The sequence below is a fragment of the Macaca mulatta genome, chromosome 1, assembly GCF_049350105.2.
Source record: "Macaca mulatta isolate MMU2019108-1 chromosome 1, T2T-MMU8v2.0, whole genome shotgun sequence".
Classification (NCBI taxonomy): domain Eukaryota; kingdom Metazoa; phylum Chordata; class Mammalia; order Primates; family Cercopithecidae; genus Macaca; species Macaca mulatta.
In genome coordinates, this window is record NC_133406.1 from 199179255 (window position 1) to 199197442 (window position 18188).

An 18188-nucleotide genomic window follows, 5' to 3' on the forward strand; every position below is an offset into this window, starting at 1 on the left:
TCTGCTGAGACATCTCCTGTTAGTCTGATGGGCTTCCCTTTGTGGGTAACCTGACCTTTCTCTCTGGCTGCCCTTAACATTTTTTCCTTCATTTCAACTTTGGTGAATCTGACAATTATGTGTCTTTGAGTTGCTCTTCTTGAGGAGTATCTTTGTGGTGTTCTCTGTATTTCCTGAATTTGAATGTTGGCCTGCCTTGCTAGGTTGGGGAAGTTCTCCTGGATAATATCCTGGAGAGTGTTTTCCAACTTGGTTCCATTCTCCCCGTCACTTTCAGGTACACCAGTCAGATGTAGATTTGGTCTTTTCACATCGTCCCATATTTCTTGGAGGCTTTTTTTGTTTCTTTTTCGTCTTTTTTCTCTAAACTTCTCTTCTCACTTCATTTCATTCATTTGATCTTCAGTCACTGATACCCTTTCTTCCAGTTGATCGAATCGGTTACTGAAGCTTGTGCGTTTGTCACATAGTTCTTGTGCCATGGTTTTCAGCTCTATCAGGTCATTTAAGGACTTCTCTACATTGGTTATTCTAGTTAACCATTCGTCAAATCTTTTTCAAGGTTTTTAGCTTCTTTGCAGTGGGTTCGAACTTCCTCCTTTAGCTCGGAGAAGTTTGATCGTCTGAAACCTTCTTCTCTTAACTTGTCAAAGTCATTCTCTGTTCAGCTTTGTTCCATTGCTGGAGAGGAGCTGCATTCCTCTGGAGGGGGAGAGGCGCTCTGATTTTTAGAATTTTCAGTTTTCTGCTCTGGTTTTTCCCCATCTTTGTGGTTTTATCTACCTTTGGTCTTTGATGATGGTGATGTACAGATGGGGTTTTGGTGTGGATGTCCTTTCTGTTTGTTAGTTTTCCTTCTAACAGTCAGGACCCGCAGCTGCAGGTCTGTTGGAGTTTGCTGGAGGTCCATTCCAGACCCTGTTTGCCTGGGTATCAGCAGCGGAGGCTCCAGAAGAGTCAATATTGCTGAACAGCAGATGTTGCTGCCTGATCGTTCCTCTGGAAGCTTCGTCTCAGAGGGGTACCTGGCCCTGTGAAGTGTGAGGTGTCAGTCTGCCCCTAGTTCAGGGTGTCTCCCAATTAGGCCAGTCGGGGGTCAGGGACCCACTTGAGCAGGCAGTCTGTCCGTTCTCAGATCTCAAGCTCCATGCTGGGAGAACCACTACTCTCTTCAAAGCTGTCAGACAGGGACATTTAAATCTGCAGAGGCTTCTGCTGCCTTTTGTTCAGCTATGCCCTGTCCCCAGAGGTGGAGTCTACAGAGGCAGGCAGGCCTCCTTGAGCTGCGGTGGGCTCCACCCAGTTTGAGCTTCCTGGCCGCTTTGTTTACCTACTCAAGCCTCAGCAATGGCGGGTGCCTTGCAGTTAGATCTCAGACTGCTGTGCTAGCAATGAGGGAGGCTCCATGGGTGTGGGACCCTCCGAGCCAGGCACGGGATATAATCTCCTAGTGTGCTGTTTGCTAAGATCCTTGATAAAGTGCAGTATTAGGGTGGGAGTGACCCGATTTTCCAGGTGCTGTGTGTCATGGTTACCCTTGGCTAGGAAAGGGAATTCCCTTCCCCCTTGCACTTCCCGGGTGAGGCGATGCCTAGCCCTGCTTTGGCTCTCACTCGGTGGGCCACACCCACTGTCCTGCACCCACTGTCCAACATGCCCCAGTGAGATGAACCCAGTACCTCAGTTGGAAATGCAGAAAGCACCTATCTTCTGTGTCGCTCACACTGGGAGCTGGAGGCTGGAGCTGTTCCTATTTGGCCATCTTGGAACTGCAGAAGCTCGTGTAACTTTTCATTTAACAATTTTTTTAAAAAAGAAGAAGAAAGCTCCTCAGCATTTCTATACTGTCATTGGTCTTTGGAACTTCTGGTCTCGACAAAACTAGGGGTATGAACCCAAGCCCAAAGGAGAGGCAGGGAACAGAAACAACCAGATTTGGGGATTGATGACATGGCTGGGGACAGGGGTGGAAGTGGTGACAGCCCAGGAGAGGGTCAGCAGGTCAGGACCTGACCAGGGTCTAGACTGGCAGGAGCTGGTGTCCAGGAGGCCTGGGTTGCTTGCTGGGATACATGCAGATCCCCAGGCAGGGGTAGTTTTCTCTGCACGGACCCCCCGATTGCTGGTAGGTCAATGTTGTGGGATACCCTGACACAAGTGAGGTTAGAATGTTATAGGTGAGTCAAGCATCTGCAGGAAAGGCAGGACTTCCACCAACAATTGCAGGTTGCTTGGTGTCAGCAGCTATAGCTCAGGCCAGCACAGGACTCTTGGCCAGCCCTTCTCCCAGAGAAGCCAAGAGGATGGTGCCATAGGCCAGTGGGTGAGCCTAACCTTGCCAGTCCACCTCTTAGCCAGTCCCATGGGGAGGGTTGCATTTTATAAAGATCAGCAGGTATCCCTAGTTGGATCCTCACTTTGACCAAGGTCTAACAGGAATGTGAGGCGTAAGTTACCCCGTGGAATTCTCCTCAGCCTAAGGTCTATATTGCAACCAGCCTGAGCAAACTAGGAAACGTGGCCAGTGTTTTTTAGCTGGCCACACTGTCACCTGGTCTTAGATTTCAAAATCCAGAATTGTCAGAATGGAAGTGACCTTGAGGTCATTCAGCCCAATTTCATGTTACAGAAGGGAAAACTGAGGCCCAGAGAGGGAAAGTGCCTTGCCTAGGGTCACACAGTAGACCTGTGTGTTCCAGGGCTTCCTGCCACAGGTTACTGGACCCATGGCAGCTAAGGTGACTCTAGGCCTCCTGATCGGCCCTTGCTGGAAGAAGCCCACAGGCCGACCCCCAGAGAAAGGTGGAAAAAGCAAGCCAGGGAGGCAGCCCGCCTGTGGTGAGGAGACCCAGGTGCTCAGCCCCCTGGCTCTCACCAGGTGTGCTACTCACTGTCCCACCTGCAGCCCAGACCTCTCTGCCCCCGTAGAGCTCCCAAGCAGGTCAAGCCAGCGTCAGGCAGTACCTGCTGTTCAGGAGGAGTTGACCCCAAAGAGCAGACTGAAGGACTCAGAAACGTCTTTAGTTTGGCTTGAAGACTTCCCAGTCCTCTCTTGTTGGGTCAGTCATGCCTCTTCTCAGGGCATCAGTGTCTCCCAGAATCAAATGGCAGTAAGAGGGATGCAAGTGTTATGAGCTTAAGGACAGGAGTGTGCTCATATGACTCCTCTATTTGGCAGTAATTGAGGCTAGAATTCAGGACACTGACAAGACAGAGCTGCTCTGCCATGGTCCTCACTGATTGGTCATCTCATGAAAATCCAGTGACCAAGAAGTACATTGGAGGCTGCAAAGTCTCAGTCTCAGTAGGAGAACCATCTAGTCTGGCTTTCATGGAGTCAGGAAGATGGATCTGGTGGCCTGGAAAGCTGTGTGCCAAGATTGTGGTGATAATCATCTATGATTATCAGTTCTAGCTTGTGCCCTGGGTTGGTAGGAAGCATTCAGTCTGAAAAGGTCCCATCAGACCTGTCACCACCTGATCGCCTGCCTGTGTTCTTATCCCCACTGCTAGGACCACATGTCTCCAGCATGCAGGCCAAGGCTCTGCCCAACTCAGGAACCAATGCTTCCCCTATTTGGGGTAACTCAGGTCTATCCTAATATCCGGGTGGGTCATTGTGACACTGGCTTCTTCGGGGGCCCTGCTTTGACCACTGAATTCAACCTTGGCTCTCATTTCTTGAGCACTAGCTGTGTGTCCGGGACTTTACATACATGATAACCCCAGTCAGTCTCATGACAGCCTGTCAGCCTAAAAGCAGCAGAGCCAGGACTGGAATCTAGTCTAGAAATCTTTCCACACAGCCATGACAGCCTCTCCATGGAAATGCTTTCTCCAGTAGCAATGATGACTATTATTTATTTAATGCTTACTATATGTCAGGTGCCATGCCAAGTGATTTATATGAGTCAACTCAATTTAAACCACACATGACACTTTTACTGTCCCCGTTTTAGAGATGGGGAGACTAAGGCTTAGAGGAGACCCCAGATTAGGGGACCATCAGTTAGGAGATGGAGGAGCCAGGGTTCAGCCATAGGCTGCCTGAGTCTCAAAGCTACCTTCGGAGTCACTGTGCTGTGTTGCTGCATGCATGGGTTTAGTGGCTGGATGCTTACCTCGCCACAGGTGCCTGTCTTGTGCTTTAGAACTAAACCCTGATCTTTGTTGCTACCTCTCCCTGTGTCCCCACTTACCTAGACCTGGGTTCTGCCAAACCCTTTCCAGCCTCCCAGACACCAACATCACACTCCAATCCCCTGGATGAGTTAGTGTATTTGTTCAACTGCTCCAAAAGGGACCAAGTAACAAGCTCAAAGATGTATGTCTCTCTCAGGGGCTGGTGTCTTTGTCTCACCTTCTTGTCCCACTGTTCCTTGGGGTGATGTTCTTGTCCATGTGGTCACAGTTGGCTCAGCCCCACCACATCCATGTTCCTTCCTGACAAAATGGGGAGGTAGAGGACAAGCACTTTTCCTTCTGGCTATGGCCTAAAAGTTGCATACATCATTGGCCAGAACTAGCTGCAAGGGAGGCTGGGAAAGGCAGCCTCTAACTGGTGGCCATAGACCCAGCTTGGGGGCCTTTGATTACTACAAGAAAGAGAACTGGCTAATGGAAGAAATATTCAGTCTCTGCCACAATCCTTGTTTCCAACCAGAGCCCCACCTTGACCTTCGCCTCTCTCTTTGCCCAGACTTCCTTCTGTGACTCTCTGACCACCTCTCCCTGTTAGTCTCCAGACCCATATCCTTATATCTGGCTTGTTTTGCCACCACCTGAGCCCATAGCCACTTTTAGGTTTTTTGTTGGTGGTGGTGGTTTTTTTTTTTTTTTTTTTTTTTTTGCAAGTGAAGAATTCTGCTCCAGCTTAAACACACACATGCATACATGCACACACAGAGAGTATTGTACACAGAGATTTTTAGAAGGGGCACTGGCTTCGTTGCTAGGTCATTAAATAAGAATATTTACTGAGTGCCTCCTCTTCAGCCTGTGGCCTTGTGCCCTGGGTTCCCAGGTATTTAAGTTAAAAGGAAAATTTTCTGGTATTTTTGACATCAGTGTGTTTTATTACTGTCAGTAAAATTTTTGACCAGATTTTGGCATGTTGGGATATGTGGGGGCGTGTGTGTGTAAATTACAAGCGAAGAGCTGTATGAAGCCCCACCAGCCTAGGGCCAGCTTAGCCTAACAGCTTACTGGATATCAGGCCCCTGCCCCCATCTTGCCCCAGCCTTATCTAACTTTGACTGGGGACCCCAGCTCCTCAGTCTAGAGCCCAAGGCAGATTCAAGCTGACCTCCTGCCAGGACCAGTGGAATTGTCCACCTTAGAGAGCCCATTTCCCACCCACCCTCTGGAAAGGTCCTCTGGGGTGTCCACCCTGGGCCATGGCCATGTTGTCCTGATGCCTTCGATACAGAAGGTGCTTTCCAGCTTGGTTTCAGAGCTTCAGGCCTCCCTGCCTTGGCCCCAGGCTCCTCCATCATTTCCCACTCCCCTGAGGCCTTTGTGGCTCCAGCCCCAGCAAGTCCCAATCTCCTTCCTATTGGGCTGCTCCCACAGTTAGACTGAAGGAAGCTTCTTGAAGCGGGAGCTAATTTGTCAGGTATGCTAACCAGTTGGCTGCTGAAGCTCGGGTTCCCCTCAGGGTTATAAGCTAGTCTCTGAGCCAGAGCTCTCGGTGGCTGACGATGGCCTCATGGCCCATTCTGTGACCATCAGTAGAGGCTGTCCGTCTTCTTCTGGTCTGGGGTTCAGGCATCTGTTGGCCCAGCTCCTGGGCCCATTTCTCTGGTGACATTTACAGGTGCTCTCACCAATTCCCTGGAGAAGTGGCTTTTTTCTTTATCACTTCAAGTTTGTATTAACATTTCACACATATCCTCAGAACCACAGAAGGTAGCAAAGTATGATTTTCTTAGTGTCTGTTGGTCACAGTCATTAGAATGGTCCTTCGGTTTATGCCATGCCACAGTTGGAATCCATTCCAAGGCAGAAGTCTCCTTAGGTCCTGCAGGTTCCCCTACATCTGGCCCTGTGGTTCTGGCTGCCCTTCTCCCCCTGCCCCTCCTATTAAGCACTTCAGACCTGTTGTGATGTGGTGGAGCAGGCTGGCAGAGAGCACTACCCCAGGAGTCCAAGCCCCAGTGTGGCTTGGGCTAGCCACTCTCCACCATGGCTCAGATGCCTGTGTGCGGAATGACAGGGTGGCCCCTCCGGTTCACAGGCCTCGCTGACTCTGTGCCCTGGCAGCCAATGGTGCTCCTGTGGCCTTTTTGCCCCCGACTCAGAAGTGTGGGTAGGACGCCTCTCCTTGGAGAAACACCATGTCAAGCCCACAGGTGCAGGCTGGACACTGACCCTGGGCAGGCAGTGCAGCCCTGTACTCACCTGATGATGCAACAGTCACCTGACTGTCTCCTTCATCTACCCTGCCCCTCCCACCTGACCCTGGGAATTGCACCAAACCCCAGCTGCTGGGCGCTCCCCCACCTGCGAAGGAGAGCCTTGTGGCTCAGTGAGGGGAGAACGCAGGACTAAACAATGTAGGGTCCTACCTGGCCAGCTGACCCCCACTCAGATTGATCATTTCACCACCCAGTCATGCTGCAGGGTCCCATCCATCCATCGGAAGAAGCAAAGCTTGCTGCTAGCTAGTGTTTCGGGGCTGCTCTCAGATCCTTGCATGAAAGGGTCAATAAGAATAGTAAGTATGGCCAACCCTTGATTATCCACACATAGCACCCAAAGGCCTCTCCATCACAGTGCAGCCAGGCTCAGGAGACCCAGCCCAGCCCAAAGAGCAGTTCTCTGTGCTGCAAACTGTGTCTACCATGTCTGATTTTTAGAAGGCTCAGCACTTCTGCCCACCTTAGCTTAGGTAAGCAAGACCTGGGGTAAGGCTGCCAGGATGAGTTCCCCCACCTTCGCTGGGCTCCCCATTTCTTCTGTCCAGCAGCTGCAGTGTGGTTAGGACATAGGTCGAAAGGGCAACTCTGTTGTTCAGATGCTAGACAACTCCTTACTCCCCCTTGCCGTGGATACTGCGATGTCCCCTGGGGCCATGCTGATGCTTCCACAGGACTAAGGGCCATAGACTGCAGTGCCCATCATGCCACAGAAGCCACAGAGAACTTCTATTAATTGAGGGGACAGCCCTGTCTAGGGGGTCAAGAGGCACAGGATGGTCCAGCCCTGCCACCATTCCCGTGTGCTTTTCAGGGAAAATCACATCACCTTTCTAGCCTTCAGTCTCCTCTGTCAAGTGAGAGGAATGGACTAGACAGCCAGTCTCTAAGAAATCTATCAGGAGATCATGGGGTAACTTTAGTCTCCATAGAAGAGATCAAAAGTTTGTATGAGACACCCAGAGACAGTTGGCACTTATGCCTAGTTTTGGCCATAAGGCAAATATTAATTGTAAGGATAACCATTTTGTCCTGGTTTGCCTGGGACTGTCCTTGTTTATTCCTGTTGTTTCTCCATGATTGTTAGTAGTTCCCATTTCATTCTCCAAGTGTCCCAGTTTGGATGGTATCTTATATGGCCACCCTGTTGACTGAGATGTAATCTAATGAAATGAGATTTCCCTGTCTTCTCCACACTCAGTCTGCTTTGGTACAAGTCACAGGAGGCCTTTGACTGCTCATAGGAGAATCTCTGCTGATACGTTGCCTTTCATTGACAAATATCAATCACTGTATTTACACCACATCCAATGACTAGAGGGATGTCATTAAATCAGTCACTGTATTCAATGACCAGAGGGGTGTCATTGAAGACATAAATGATCTCCTGCATCATATACTGCTCCTGACTGAAGTGCCACATGAAAAAGTTTTGCAAGAAACTTAGATGTTCCTTCCTCTCTGGCTATAAGACTCTATAATGGACCAAATCTCCCTTTTCTGCTTGGCTGCCAGGAAGCTCATATATAAATGTATAGCTGAATTATAGAAACACCGTAAGTCCTTATTATTGGTATAGCGGTATTCTTTTTATCCCACCAATCCTGACTTTCTGCCTTATTTCCATTTTCTTTGTTCTGATTTGTTATTCTTATTTATAATTATCTCATATTTATAGTTTATCATTCTTCTATAAATATGGTTTTGTAATAGTTACTTTGAATTCTTTGTAGCACCAAGTAGAAAAGGAACACAAAAGGAGTGAACTTAGAGGATATGCTTTTTAGCTAAAAGATCAAATCACCTGCTCCTCCAAAGCACGTCACAGTGTCTGAGGCCCTGCCCCTTAAGAGACAATTATTTGAGTCTTAAAGACTTGTTAATCTTCTGAGCACCTGCAAAAATGTAGTAAGTGGAATTTTCAAGTCTGTATCATCGCACAACTAGTGAAAAGAAGAGGGTGGGCATGAGGGGAGCCTGAGGGCAGCATGCCAGCAGTAGGGCATGCTTACAGGAGAAAAAGTAAGCGTAGAGATGCTCATCACTCACCCAGGTCTTCGCCAGGGGATGCCAGGGAGTGGACACCTGAGAAGGGGCTGAGGAACCAACTCTGGCCATGGGAGGCCTGGGTCCAGGTGGCGACACTGCCTGTTAGCAACATGGGACCTTCAGTAAGCCACCTTCCTGATGTCCAAAGTCAGGTGGTTGGATGAGATGGAGTCCACAGTGACTCCAGCCTTGGGATTCCAACCCTGCTCCTGGGGAGGAGGGTCCTGAGGATGCACCTGAGCCCAGGAAGCTGAGCCTGCCCAGCTGGCAGCTGGCCCTAGGAGGAGACACACACTTGGGGCTCCACACAGACCAACTTTTCTCCTCCACTCGAGGGCAAGGATCCCCATACTTTCATGGCATCCCTGGGGCACTGACTGGACAAAGAAAGGCTGCAAAGCCAGAGGAACCTTCCAGAATGATCTTCCTGGCAATTGCTTAGATCAAACAAATGGTCACAGCTGTGTCAGATTGTAAGTTCTCACAGACTGTGGCAGTAGGTTGTGGTTTTGCCTTGAAACACGGGCTGGGGTGCGGGTTAGCAAGAGGGTAAAAAGCAGTGAATGATGTCCCTCGTGGACACTTTCAGAACCCAGGGCCAGAGAGGATACTAACCTGAGAATAATCTACTCCTTGGAAAACTCACCCCTGAATAATCCACTGGCACTTCCCTCCTGCACCATCTGCGGCCCCATCCAGAGTTCACCCCGCAGCGCCTGCGTCTCCGATCTCATTGGGCCCACTTCAGCTCCAAGGCACGGTCGAGGCAGGATTTGTTATCTGTTTTATCGATTAGGCAACTGAGGCTTAGAGAGCTTAGACCCACTCGGAATGGATCACAAAGCACAGATGAGAGCCCAGGCCTCCTGTCCCTAACTGCCCTGCAGTTCCCAGAGCCCACTTTGTTTTCTGCTCTCAGCTTCCCACATGGCCAGTCCTCAGAAACACACTGGCATTCAGGTCACCCAACACTGACGTGGGAGCGGGTGAGGAAAGAATTGCAGGGCTTGGGTATGCGGAGCCAGAGCCTGTGGTTCTGGTTGAGTTTCCCTGGTTAACCTTTGAGGGGTCTCAGCCAAGTGTGACACCGAGTCTGGGCTGCCCAGGCTGTGCATGAGTCCCAGTAACTCTGTCTTCTCTTTTGTGTGTGTGTGTACTTCTATCACACAGAAGAAGAGCGTGATTTCTCCTCCGAGGCCGTTGATCTCCAACCCAGAACTAAAGGGGAGAAGAACCACCCCCAGCATCCAGCGTGGCATCTCTTGTGCCAGGACCAGGGATGACTGGGCCATGGACGCAGATGTCTCCAACCTTCAACTGTTCGCATAGCACACGGGGGACTCGTGGGGGCCACCTGCCACTGCCAGCTGAAACAATACAATGGCAATACTGACATCCTTCATGACGTTTTCCCAACAGACATTCAGGCAGAAAGTGCTGGTGCGTTTTCTGTCTGCAAAGTAGAGGGCCATGCCTCACCAATAGAATAGCTTGGGCCCTGATGACCTGCTCCGAATCCACTCACAGCCAGTGACACTTGCAAAAAACTCCCAAAGCCGTCTTGGGTTTGGCTTCTGCAGCTCTTGACCAATGTGGCCAAAGCTGGACACCTCCTTGGGACACTGGGATTATTCATAAATGCAGCCTGCCCTGACTCTCCCTGAGTAGCATCTGAAGTCTTTGTGAAGGTCATGGATCCTGAACAAAGTGTCAAGGGCACCAAGAAGGCTGAGGGAAGTCCCCGGAAGCGGCTGACCAAAGGAGAGGCCATTCAGACCAGTGTTTCTTCCAGCGTCCCGTACCCAGGCAGCGGCACAGCTGCCACCCAAGAGAGCCCCGCCCAAGAGCTCCTAGCCCCGCAGCCCTTCCCGGGCCCCTCATCAGTTCTTAGGGAAGGCTCTCAGGAGAAAACAGGCCAGCAGCAGAAGCCCCCAAAAAGGCCCCCCATCGAAGCATCCGTTCACATCTCACAGCTTCCGCAGCACCCTCTGACACCAGCATTCATGTCTCCCGGCAAACCTGAGCATCTCCTGGAGGGGTCCACATGGCAACTGGTCGACCCCATGAGACCTGGACCCTCTGGCTCCTTCGTGGCCCCTGGGCTCCATCCTCAGAGCCAGCTCCTTCCTTCCCACGCTTCCATCATTCCTCCCGAGGACCTTCCTGGCGTCCCCAAAGTCTTTGTGCCTCGTCCTTCCCAGGTCTCCTTGAAGCCCACAGAAGAGGCACACAAGAAGGAGAGGAAGCCCCAGAAGCCGGGCAAGTACATCTGCCAGTACTGCAGCCGGCCCTGTGCCAAGCCCAGCGTGCTCCAGAAGCACATTCGCTCACACACGGGTGAGAGGCCCTACCCCTGCGGCCCCTGTGGCTTCTCCTTCAAGACCAAGAGTAATCTCTACAAGCACAGGAAGTCTCATGCCCACCGCATCAAAGCAGGCCTGGCCTCAGGCATGGGTAGTGAGATGTACCCACATGGGCTGGAGATGGAGCGAATCCCTGGGGAAGAGTTTGAGGAGCCCACCGAGGGAGAAAGTACAGATTCTGAAGAGGAGACTAGTGCCACCTCTGGTCACCCTACAGAGCTCTCCCCAAGATCCAAGCAGCCCCTTCTCTCCAGTGGGCTGTTCAGCTCTGGGAGCCACAGTTCCAGCCATGAACGCTGTTCCCTGTCCCAGTCCAGCACCACCCAGTCACTCGAAGACCCCCCTCCATTTGTGGAACCCTCATCTGAGCACCCCCTGAGCCATAAACCCGAAGACACCCACACGATTAAGCAGAAGCTGGCCCTCCGCTTAAGCGAGAGGAAGAAGGTGATTGATGAGCAGGCATTTCTGAGCCCAGGCAGCAAAGGGAGTACTGAGTCTGGGTATTTCTCCCGCTCTGAGAGTGCAGAGCAGCAGGTCAGCCCCCCAAACACCAACGCCAAGTCCTACGCTGAGATCATCTTTGGCAAGTGTGGGCGAATAGGACAGCGGACTGCCATGCTGACAGCCACCTCCACCCAGCCCCTCCTGCCCCTGTCCACCGAAGACAAGCCCAGCCTGGTGCCTTTGTCTGTACCCCGGACGCAGGTGATTGAGCACATCACGAAGCTCATCACCATCAACGAGGCCGTGGTGGACACCAGCGAGATCGACAGCGTGAAGCCACGGCGGAGCTCGCTGTCCAGGCGCAGCAGCATGGAGTCCCCGAAATCCAGCCTCTACCGGGAGCCCCTGTCATCCCACAGCGAGAAAACCAAGCCCGAACAATCACTGCTGAGCCTCCAGCACCCGCCCAGTACCGCCCCCCCTGTGCCTCTCCTGAGAAGCCACTCAATGCCTTCTGCCGCCTGCACTATCAGCACCCCCCACCACCCCTTCCGAGGTAGCTACTCCTTCGATGACCATATCACCGACTCCGAAGCCCTGAGCCGCAGCAGTCACGTGTTTACCTCCCACCCCCGGATGCTGAAGCGCCAGCCGGCAATCGAATTACCTTTGGGAGGGGAGTACAGTTCCGAGGAGCCTGGACCAAGCAGCAAAGACACAGCCTCCAAGCCCTCAGATGAACTGGAACCCAAGGAAAGCGAACTTACCAAAAAGACCAAGAAGGGTTTGAAAACAAAAGGGGTGATCTACGAATGTAACATATGTGGTGCTCGGTACAAGAAAAGGGATAACTACGAAGCCCACAAAAAATACTACTGCTCAGAGCTTCAGATCGCAAAGCCCATCTCTGCAGGCACCCACACATCTCCAGAAGCCGAAAAGAGTCAGACTGAGCATGAGCCGTGGTCCCAAATGATGCATTACAAACTAGGGACCACCCTGGAACTCACTCCACTAAGGAAGAGGAGGAAAGAGAAGAGCCTTGGGGACGAGGAAGAACCACCCGCCTTTGAGTCCACAAAAAGTCAGTTTGGCAGCCCCGGGCCATCCGATGCTGCTCGGAACCTTCCCCTGGAGTCCACCAAGTCACCAGCAGAACCGAGTAAATCAGTGCCCTCCTTGGAGGGACCCACGGGCTTCCAGCCAAGGACTCCCAAGCCAGGGTCCAGTTCAGAATCAGGGAAGGAGAGGAGAACAACGTCCAAAGAAATTTCTGTCATCCAGCACACCAGCTCCTTTGAGAAATCTGACTCTCTCGAGCAGCCGAGTGGCTTGGAAGGGGAAGACAAACCTCTGACCCAGTTCCCATCGCCCCCACCTGCCCCACACGGACGCTCGGCTCACTCCCTGCAGCCCAAGTTGGTCCGCCAGCCCAACATTCAGGTTCCTGAGATCCTGGTAACCGAGGAGCCTGACCGGCCGGACACAGAGCCAGAGCCGCCCCCTAAGGAACCTGAGAAGACTGAGGAGTTCCAGTGGCCCCAGCGCAGCCAGACACTTGCCCAGCTCCCGGCCGAGAAGCTGCCACCCAAAAAAAAGAGGCTGCGCCTGGCAGAGATGGCCCAATCATCAGGGGAGTCCAGCTTTGAGTCCTCTGTGCCTCTGTCTCGCAGCCCGAGCCAGGAAAGCAGTATCTCTCTGAGTGGGTCCAGCCGCTCAGCCTCATTTGAGAGGGATGACCATGGGAAAGCCGAGGCCCCCGGTCCCTCATCTGACACACGCCCCAAACTCCCGGGCACCCACATGTTGACTGTCCCCAGCCACCACCCGCATGCCCGAGAGATGCGGAGGTCAGCCTCAGAGCAAAGCCCCAACGTTTCCCATTCTGCCCACATGACCGAGACACGCAGCAAATCCTTTGACTATGGCAGCTTGTCCTTGACAGGCCCTTCTGCTCCAGCCCCAGTGGCTCCACCAGCGCGGGTGGCCCCGCCAGAGAGAAGAAAATGCTTCTTGGTGAGACAGGCCTCTCTGAGCAGGCCTCCAGAATCTGAGTTGGAGGCTGCCCCCAAGGGAAGACAGGAGAGCGAAGAACCACAGCCCTCATCCAGTAAACCCTCCACCAAAAGCTCATTGTCCCAGATTTCCTCCACGGCCACCTCACATGGTGGGCCCTTGGGAGGCAAGGGCCCAGGGCAGGACAGGCCCCCATTGGGGCCCACTGTGCCCTACACAGAAGCACTGCAGGTGTTCCACCACCCTGTTGCCCAGACACCCCTGCATGAGAAGCCGTACCTGCCCCCACCTGTCTCCCTTTTCTCCTTCCAGCACCTCGTGCAACATGAGCCAGGACAGTCTCCAGAATTCTTCTCCACCCAGGCCATGTCCGGCCTCCTGTCCTCACCATACTCCATGCCTCCACTTCCTCCCTCCTTATTTCAAGCCCCACCGCTTCCTCTCCAGCCTACTGTTCTGCACCCAGGCCAACTCCATCTCCCCCAGCTCATGCCTCACCCAGCCAACATCCCCTTCCGACAGCCTCCTTCCTTCCTCCCCATGCCATACCCAGCCTCCTCAGCACTCTCTTCTGGGTTTTTCCTGCCTCTGCAATCCCAGTTTGCGCTTCAGCTCCCTGGTGATGTGGAAAGCCATCTGCCCCAGATCAAAACCAGCCTGGCCCCACTGGCAACAGGAAGTGCTGGCCTCTCCCCAAGCACAGAGTACAGCAGTGACATCCGGCTACCCCCTGTGGCTCCCCCAGCCAGCTCCTCAGCACCTACATCAGCTCCTCCACTGGCCCTGCCCGCCTGTCCAGACACCATGGTGTCCCTGGTTGTGCCTGTCCGTGTTCAGACCAATATGCCATCCTATGGGAGTGCAATGTACACCACCCTTTCCCAGATCTTGGTCACCCAGTCCCAAGGCAGCTCAGCAACTGTGGCACTTTCCAAGTTTGAGGAACCCCCATCAAAAGGGATGACTGTGTGTGGTGCAGATGTGCATGAGGTTGGGCCCGGCCCTTCTGGGTTAAGTGAAGAGCAAGGCAGAGCTTTCCCAACTCCATACCTGAGAGTGCCTGTGACATTACCTGAAAGAAAAGGCACTTCCCTGTCATCAGAGAGTGTCTTGAGCCTGGAGGGGAGTTCATCAACAGCAGGGGGAAGCAAACGTGTCCTTTCACCAGCTGGCAGCCTTGAACTTACCATGGAAACCCAGCAGCAAAAAAGAGTGAAGGAGGAGGAGGCTTCCAAGGCAGATGAAAAACTTGAGCTGGTAAAACCGTGCAGTGTGGTACTTACCAGCACCGAGGATGGGAAAAGGCCAGAGAAATCCCACTTAGGCAACCAGGGCCAGGGCAGGAGAGAGCTAGAAATGCTGTCCAGCCTGTCCTCAGATCCATCTGACACAAAGGAAATTCCTCCCCTCCCTCACCCCGCATTGCCCCATGGGACAGCCCCAGGCTCAGAAGCTTTGAAGGAATATCCCCAGCCATCTGGCAAACCTCACCAAAGAGGGTTGCCCCCACTGAGTGTGAAGAAAGAAGATTCCAAGGAACAACCTGATCTCCCCTCCTTGGCACCTCCCAGCTCTCTGCCTCTGTCAGAAACGTCCTCCAGACCAGCCAAGTCACAAGAAGGTACAGACTCAAAGAAGGTACTGCAGTTCCCCAGCCTCCACACAACCACTAATGTCAGTTGGTGCTATTTAAACTACATTAAGCCAAATCACATCCAGCATGCAGATAGGAGGTCCTCTGTTTACGCTGGTTGGTGCATAAGTTTGTACAACCCCAACCTTCCGGGGGTTTCCACTAAAGCTGCTTTGTCCCTCCTGAGGTCTAAGCAGAAAGTGAGCAAAGAGACATACACCATGGCCACAGCTCCGCATCCTGAGGCAGGAAGGCTTGTGCCATCCAGCTCCCGCAAGCCCCGCATGACAGAGGTAAGTTCAACCTTGTTTTTCTTCTCATCACTGATTTGCAAAAAGCCCTTGGTGAACTTTTAAAGCCACAGTATCCTCAGGTTCAAGTTGCAGAACTAGAGCCAGATGAGTGTCAGATTGCCTCTCTGAAAGCTGAGGCTGGTCACCTTACAAGGAAACATGTTTATTGAGTTTCTTTGTCAGTGTATCCCTCATATCGTTGGAATGGATACACTTTCAACAAAGTTAGCCATAAAGTGATCCTGCTCTCCCATGAACTTCTGTTGTAAAATCAAAGATATAGGCTCAGTAAGAAAACAAGAAATTTACCAAAAGACTGAGTTGGAAAACTTGGCTGACAGGAATGCCTGTAGCAATTTTAGAACTTTATACCTCTCCTTCATTGTATGGATATCCCTTGTCTTGTTAGTCTTTTCCTGCTTTTCTTAATTCTTACATCTGCTGTTTCCATTCTCTAGTACCACTTTAAATCTTCCCATTTCCAAGATTCTATAATTTGGCACAAACAACTCCTGAAATATTCCTTCTTCCTTTTCTGGGAGTAAGACAGCAAATGGAGCTGAGATGCAGTATCCCTCCTTACCAGTGGATGGCAATGCCACTCACAGTTTGACCTATCTGTGCTATGTGGTCAAGAAACGCTAATATTTACTCTTTCATTGCCTTTGATCTGAGGCTACATCAGGAGCTATAAAATGAACTAGTCCCCTGAAAGCTCAGCAAGTTTGAAATTCAGTAATTTCAAACTTCAGACAAAAACCACCACCATACCCTGACAAGGCCAGCCTAGGGATTTGGATTATGTTGACTTGGCATTTGTGGAATAACAGCTGATCTTGTTTATTGAGCAGCCTCATGGTGCCAGGCACTGTGCTGGGCCCTTGAATCTAGTCACTGTTCACCTCCACCTCTGAAGTAACATAACCATCTCCCTTCTATAGCTTAGGGAACTGAGGGTCAGAGTCTGAGAAAGGTCAAGGTCATCTGGCAAATGTTGGACAAACCCAGAATTTGAACCCAGACCTATCTGACTCCAAAGAGTCTATTTTTCTTCTTTTAATTATTTGAGGAGAGAAAAATCTTAAAAGATGACTGCAAATTAAAAAATATTCATTAGTGTGTCTTCAGACCAGAAGCTCTGACCAAATTAGGTCTAAATTCCCAAAACTAAATTCATATTGTAGATAAGTGAGCAAAACTGTGTTCTATAATTTCCCATGCTCTCATATCTTCCTCTTTTGTCATTGAGCGAACTTTGCGCATTGAATTTGTCCTTAGCTTGACTGGATGTTCTTCACAGAACTGTTTTCTAAATTTATTCCCTAGATGTCTTTGTCAGTCTACATAGATCCCTAACCAAGATTTCCACTTTTGCATTAATGTCATGCTAATTTCCTCTTCAGCATCTCTTACTAGCTGTGGCCACTCCCAAGATGCTGTTATAATTATTCATACTGCTAGCTTTTTGGGTACCTATTATGTACCAAGTACTATGCTAATTGCTACTTTTCTCCTTACAACCAACTTGAAAGTTAGGGTGCAGTATCACCATTTCATAGATGAAGAGACCAAAACACAGAGAGGTTAAGTAACTTTCACAAGGCCACACAGTAAATGGCAGAGCCTAGATCAAAACTAGATTTTAGTCCAGTGCCCTTTTGAATTATCTAAGCTGCCTCTAGTTTTTAATGACTGAAAATGTTACAGGCCATTTAAGAGAAAGAAAGTGTTAATTTGGATTTGGCAATTATTTATTTATAATTGGATTTGGCAAGTATTTATTTATAATGCTCCTAAAACCTGTGAACTTTTTCTTGGAATATTCTGTTTGGTTCACTGGCATGTTTCCTGCCAGAATTGCCCCAATCTGGTACATTAGTATAACCGCATGGTCTATGGCTTAAGGCCTTTATACAACTACACCTCTCTCTGGTCTCCGCTTGCATATCTCCAGCGAGAGGAACTCACCATCTCATGATACATTCCAATCCATCTTTGGACAGTGCTCTAAGAAGGCTCTTTATTGTACTGAGCTGACATTTGTCAGCTTGTGGCTTCCATTCTCTGTTAGTAGTTCTGAAAAGGTCCTTAGGTCTATCTTAGCATTTTGAAGCTCTTCCAAACCATCTTTGTGCAGGTCTAGGACACCCTATGATGTTTTTGTTTGGTCATAGATATTTTCTTCCATGTATAAACCCTGGAGAAACCCCAGCTTGTTAAGAGTCCACTTTGTAGCCACATTCTTTCCTTTTTCCTCCTTGGTAATCATTTTGACAACAACACAGCACTGTCACAAAGTTATTAAGAACAAGGATTCAGGTGCCAACTTGCCCAGGTTTGAATCTCACTACCTTACCTACTAGCTATGGGACCTTGGGCCAATAACTTAAACTCTCTGAGCCTTGGTTTCATCCTCTGTAAAATAGGGATAATAATAACACTTAGCTCATAGGACTGTGGAGATAATTAAATGAGTTAAGACATGCAGAGTGTGCTTAGAACAGTGCATGCCACATTGGCACTCAGTAAGTATTTTTAGCTATACTTATTCATATGGTTGTCATCAAAAGCTAAAATGGATCCCTGGTCCCTGCTCGATTCCAACACTGTGTTTCCTGGGAGAGTGGTACACTGCCACCCAAACCAGCCTCCTCCAGTGTGGCCCAGATATCACGGCAGGCTGTGAGGGAGAAGCAGTCCGTTTGCCTGTGGGAGGCACCTTGGTCATTCCATGGACAGTCTAGATCACAGGCCGGGGTGGAGTGGAAGTGGTAGGCTCTGGAAACCCAAGGGTATTGCAGAAAACTAGCTGCCTTCTGCCAAAGCAGCAGTCCAGATTCTTGCTCGGTTTCCACTCCCCTCCTCCAAGTCTGAAGGGATTATTTGGTGGTCACTGAGTCATAGAAGTTGGCCCTGGAATGGATCTTCAAGATGGTCTAAATCCCCTCAGACTCTGAGGCCCAGAGAGGTG

At 50.7% G+C, this 18188-nt stretch overlaps 1 protein-coding gene across 6 annotated transcripts in view; it reads left to right on the forward strand.

The window, feature by feature from the left end:
* Positions 1-18188, forward strand: part of HIVEP3 (HIVEP zinc finger 3) — a 537183-nt gene that overhangs the window by 456119 nt on the left and 62876 nt on the right. For all 6 annotated transcript variants that reach the window (XM_077961639.1, XM_001085309.5, XM_077961650.1 and 3 more), the window contains one exon: positions 9636-15217. In XM_077961639.1, the coding sequence (XP_077817765.1) occupies positions 10157-15217 (5061 nt within the window). In that variant the 5' untranslated portion in view covers positions 9636-10156. The remainder of the gene's footprint in view (positions 1-9635; positions 15218-18188) is intronic.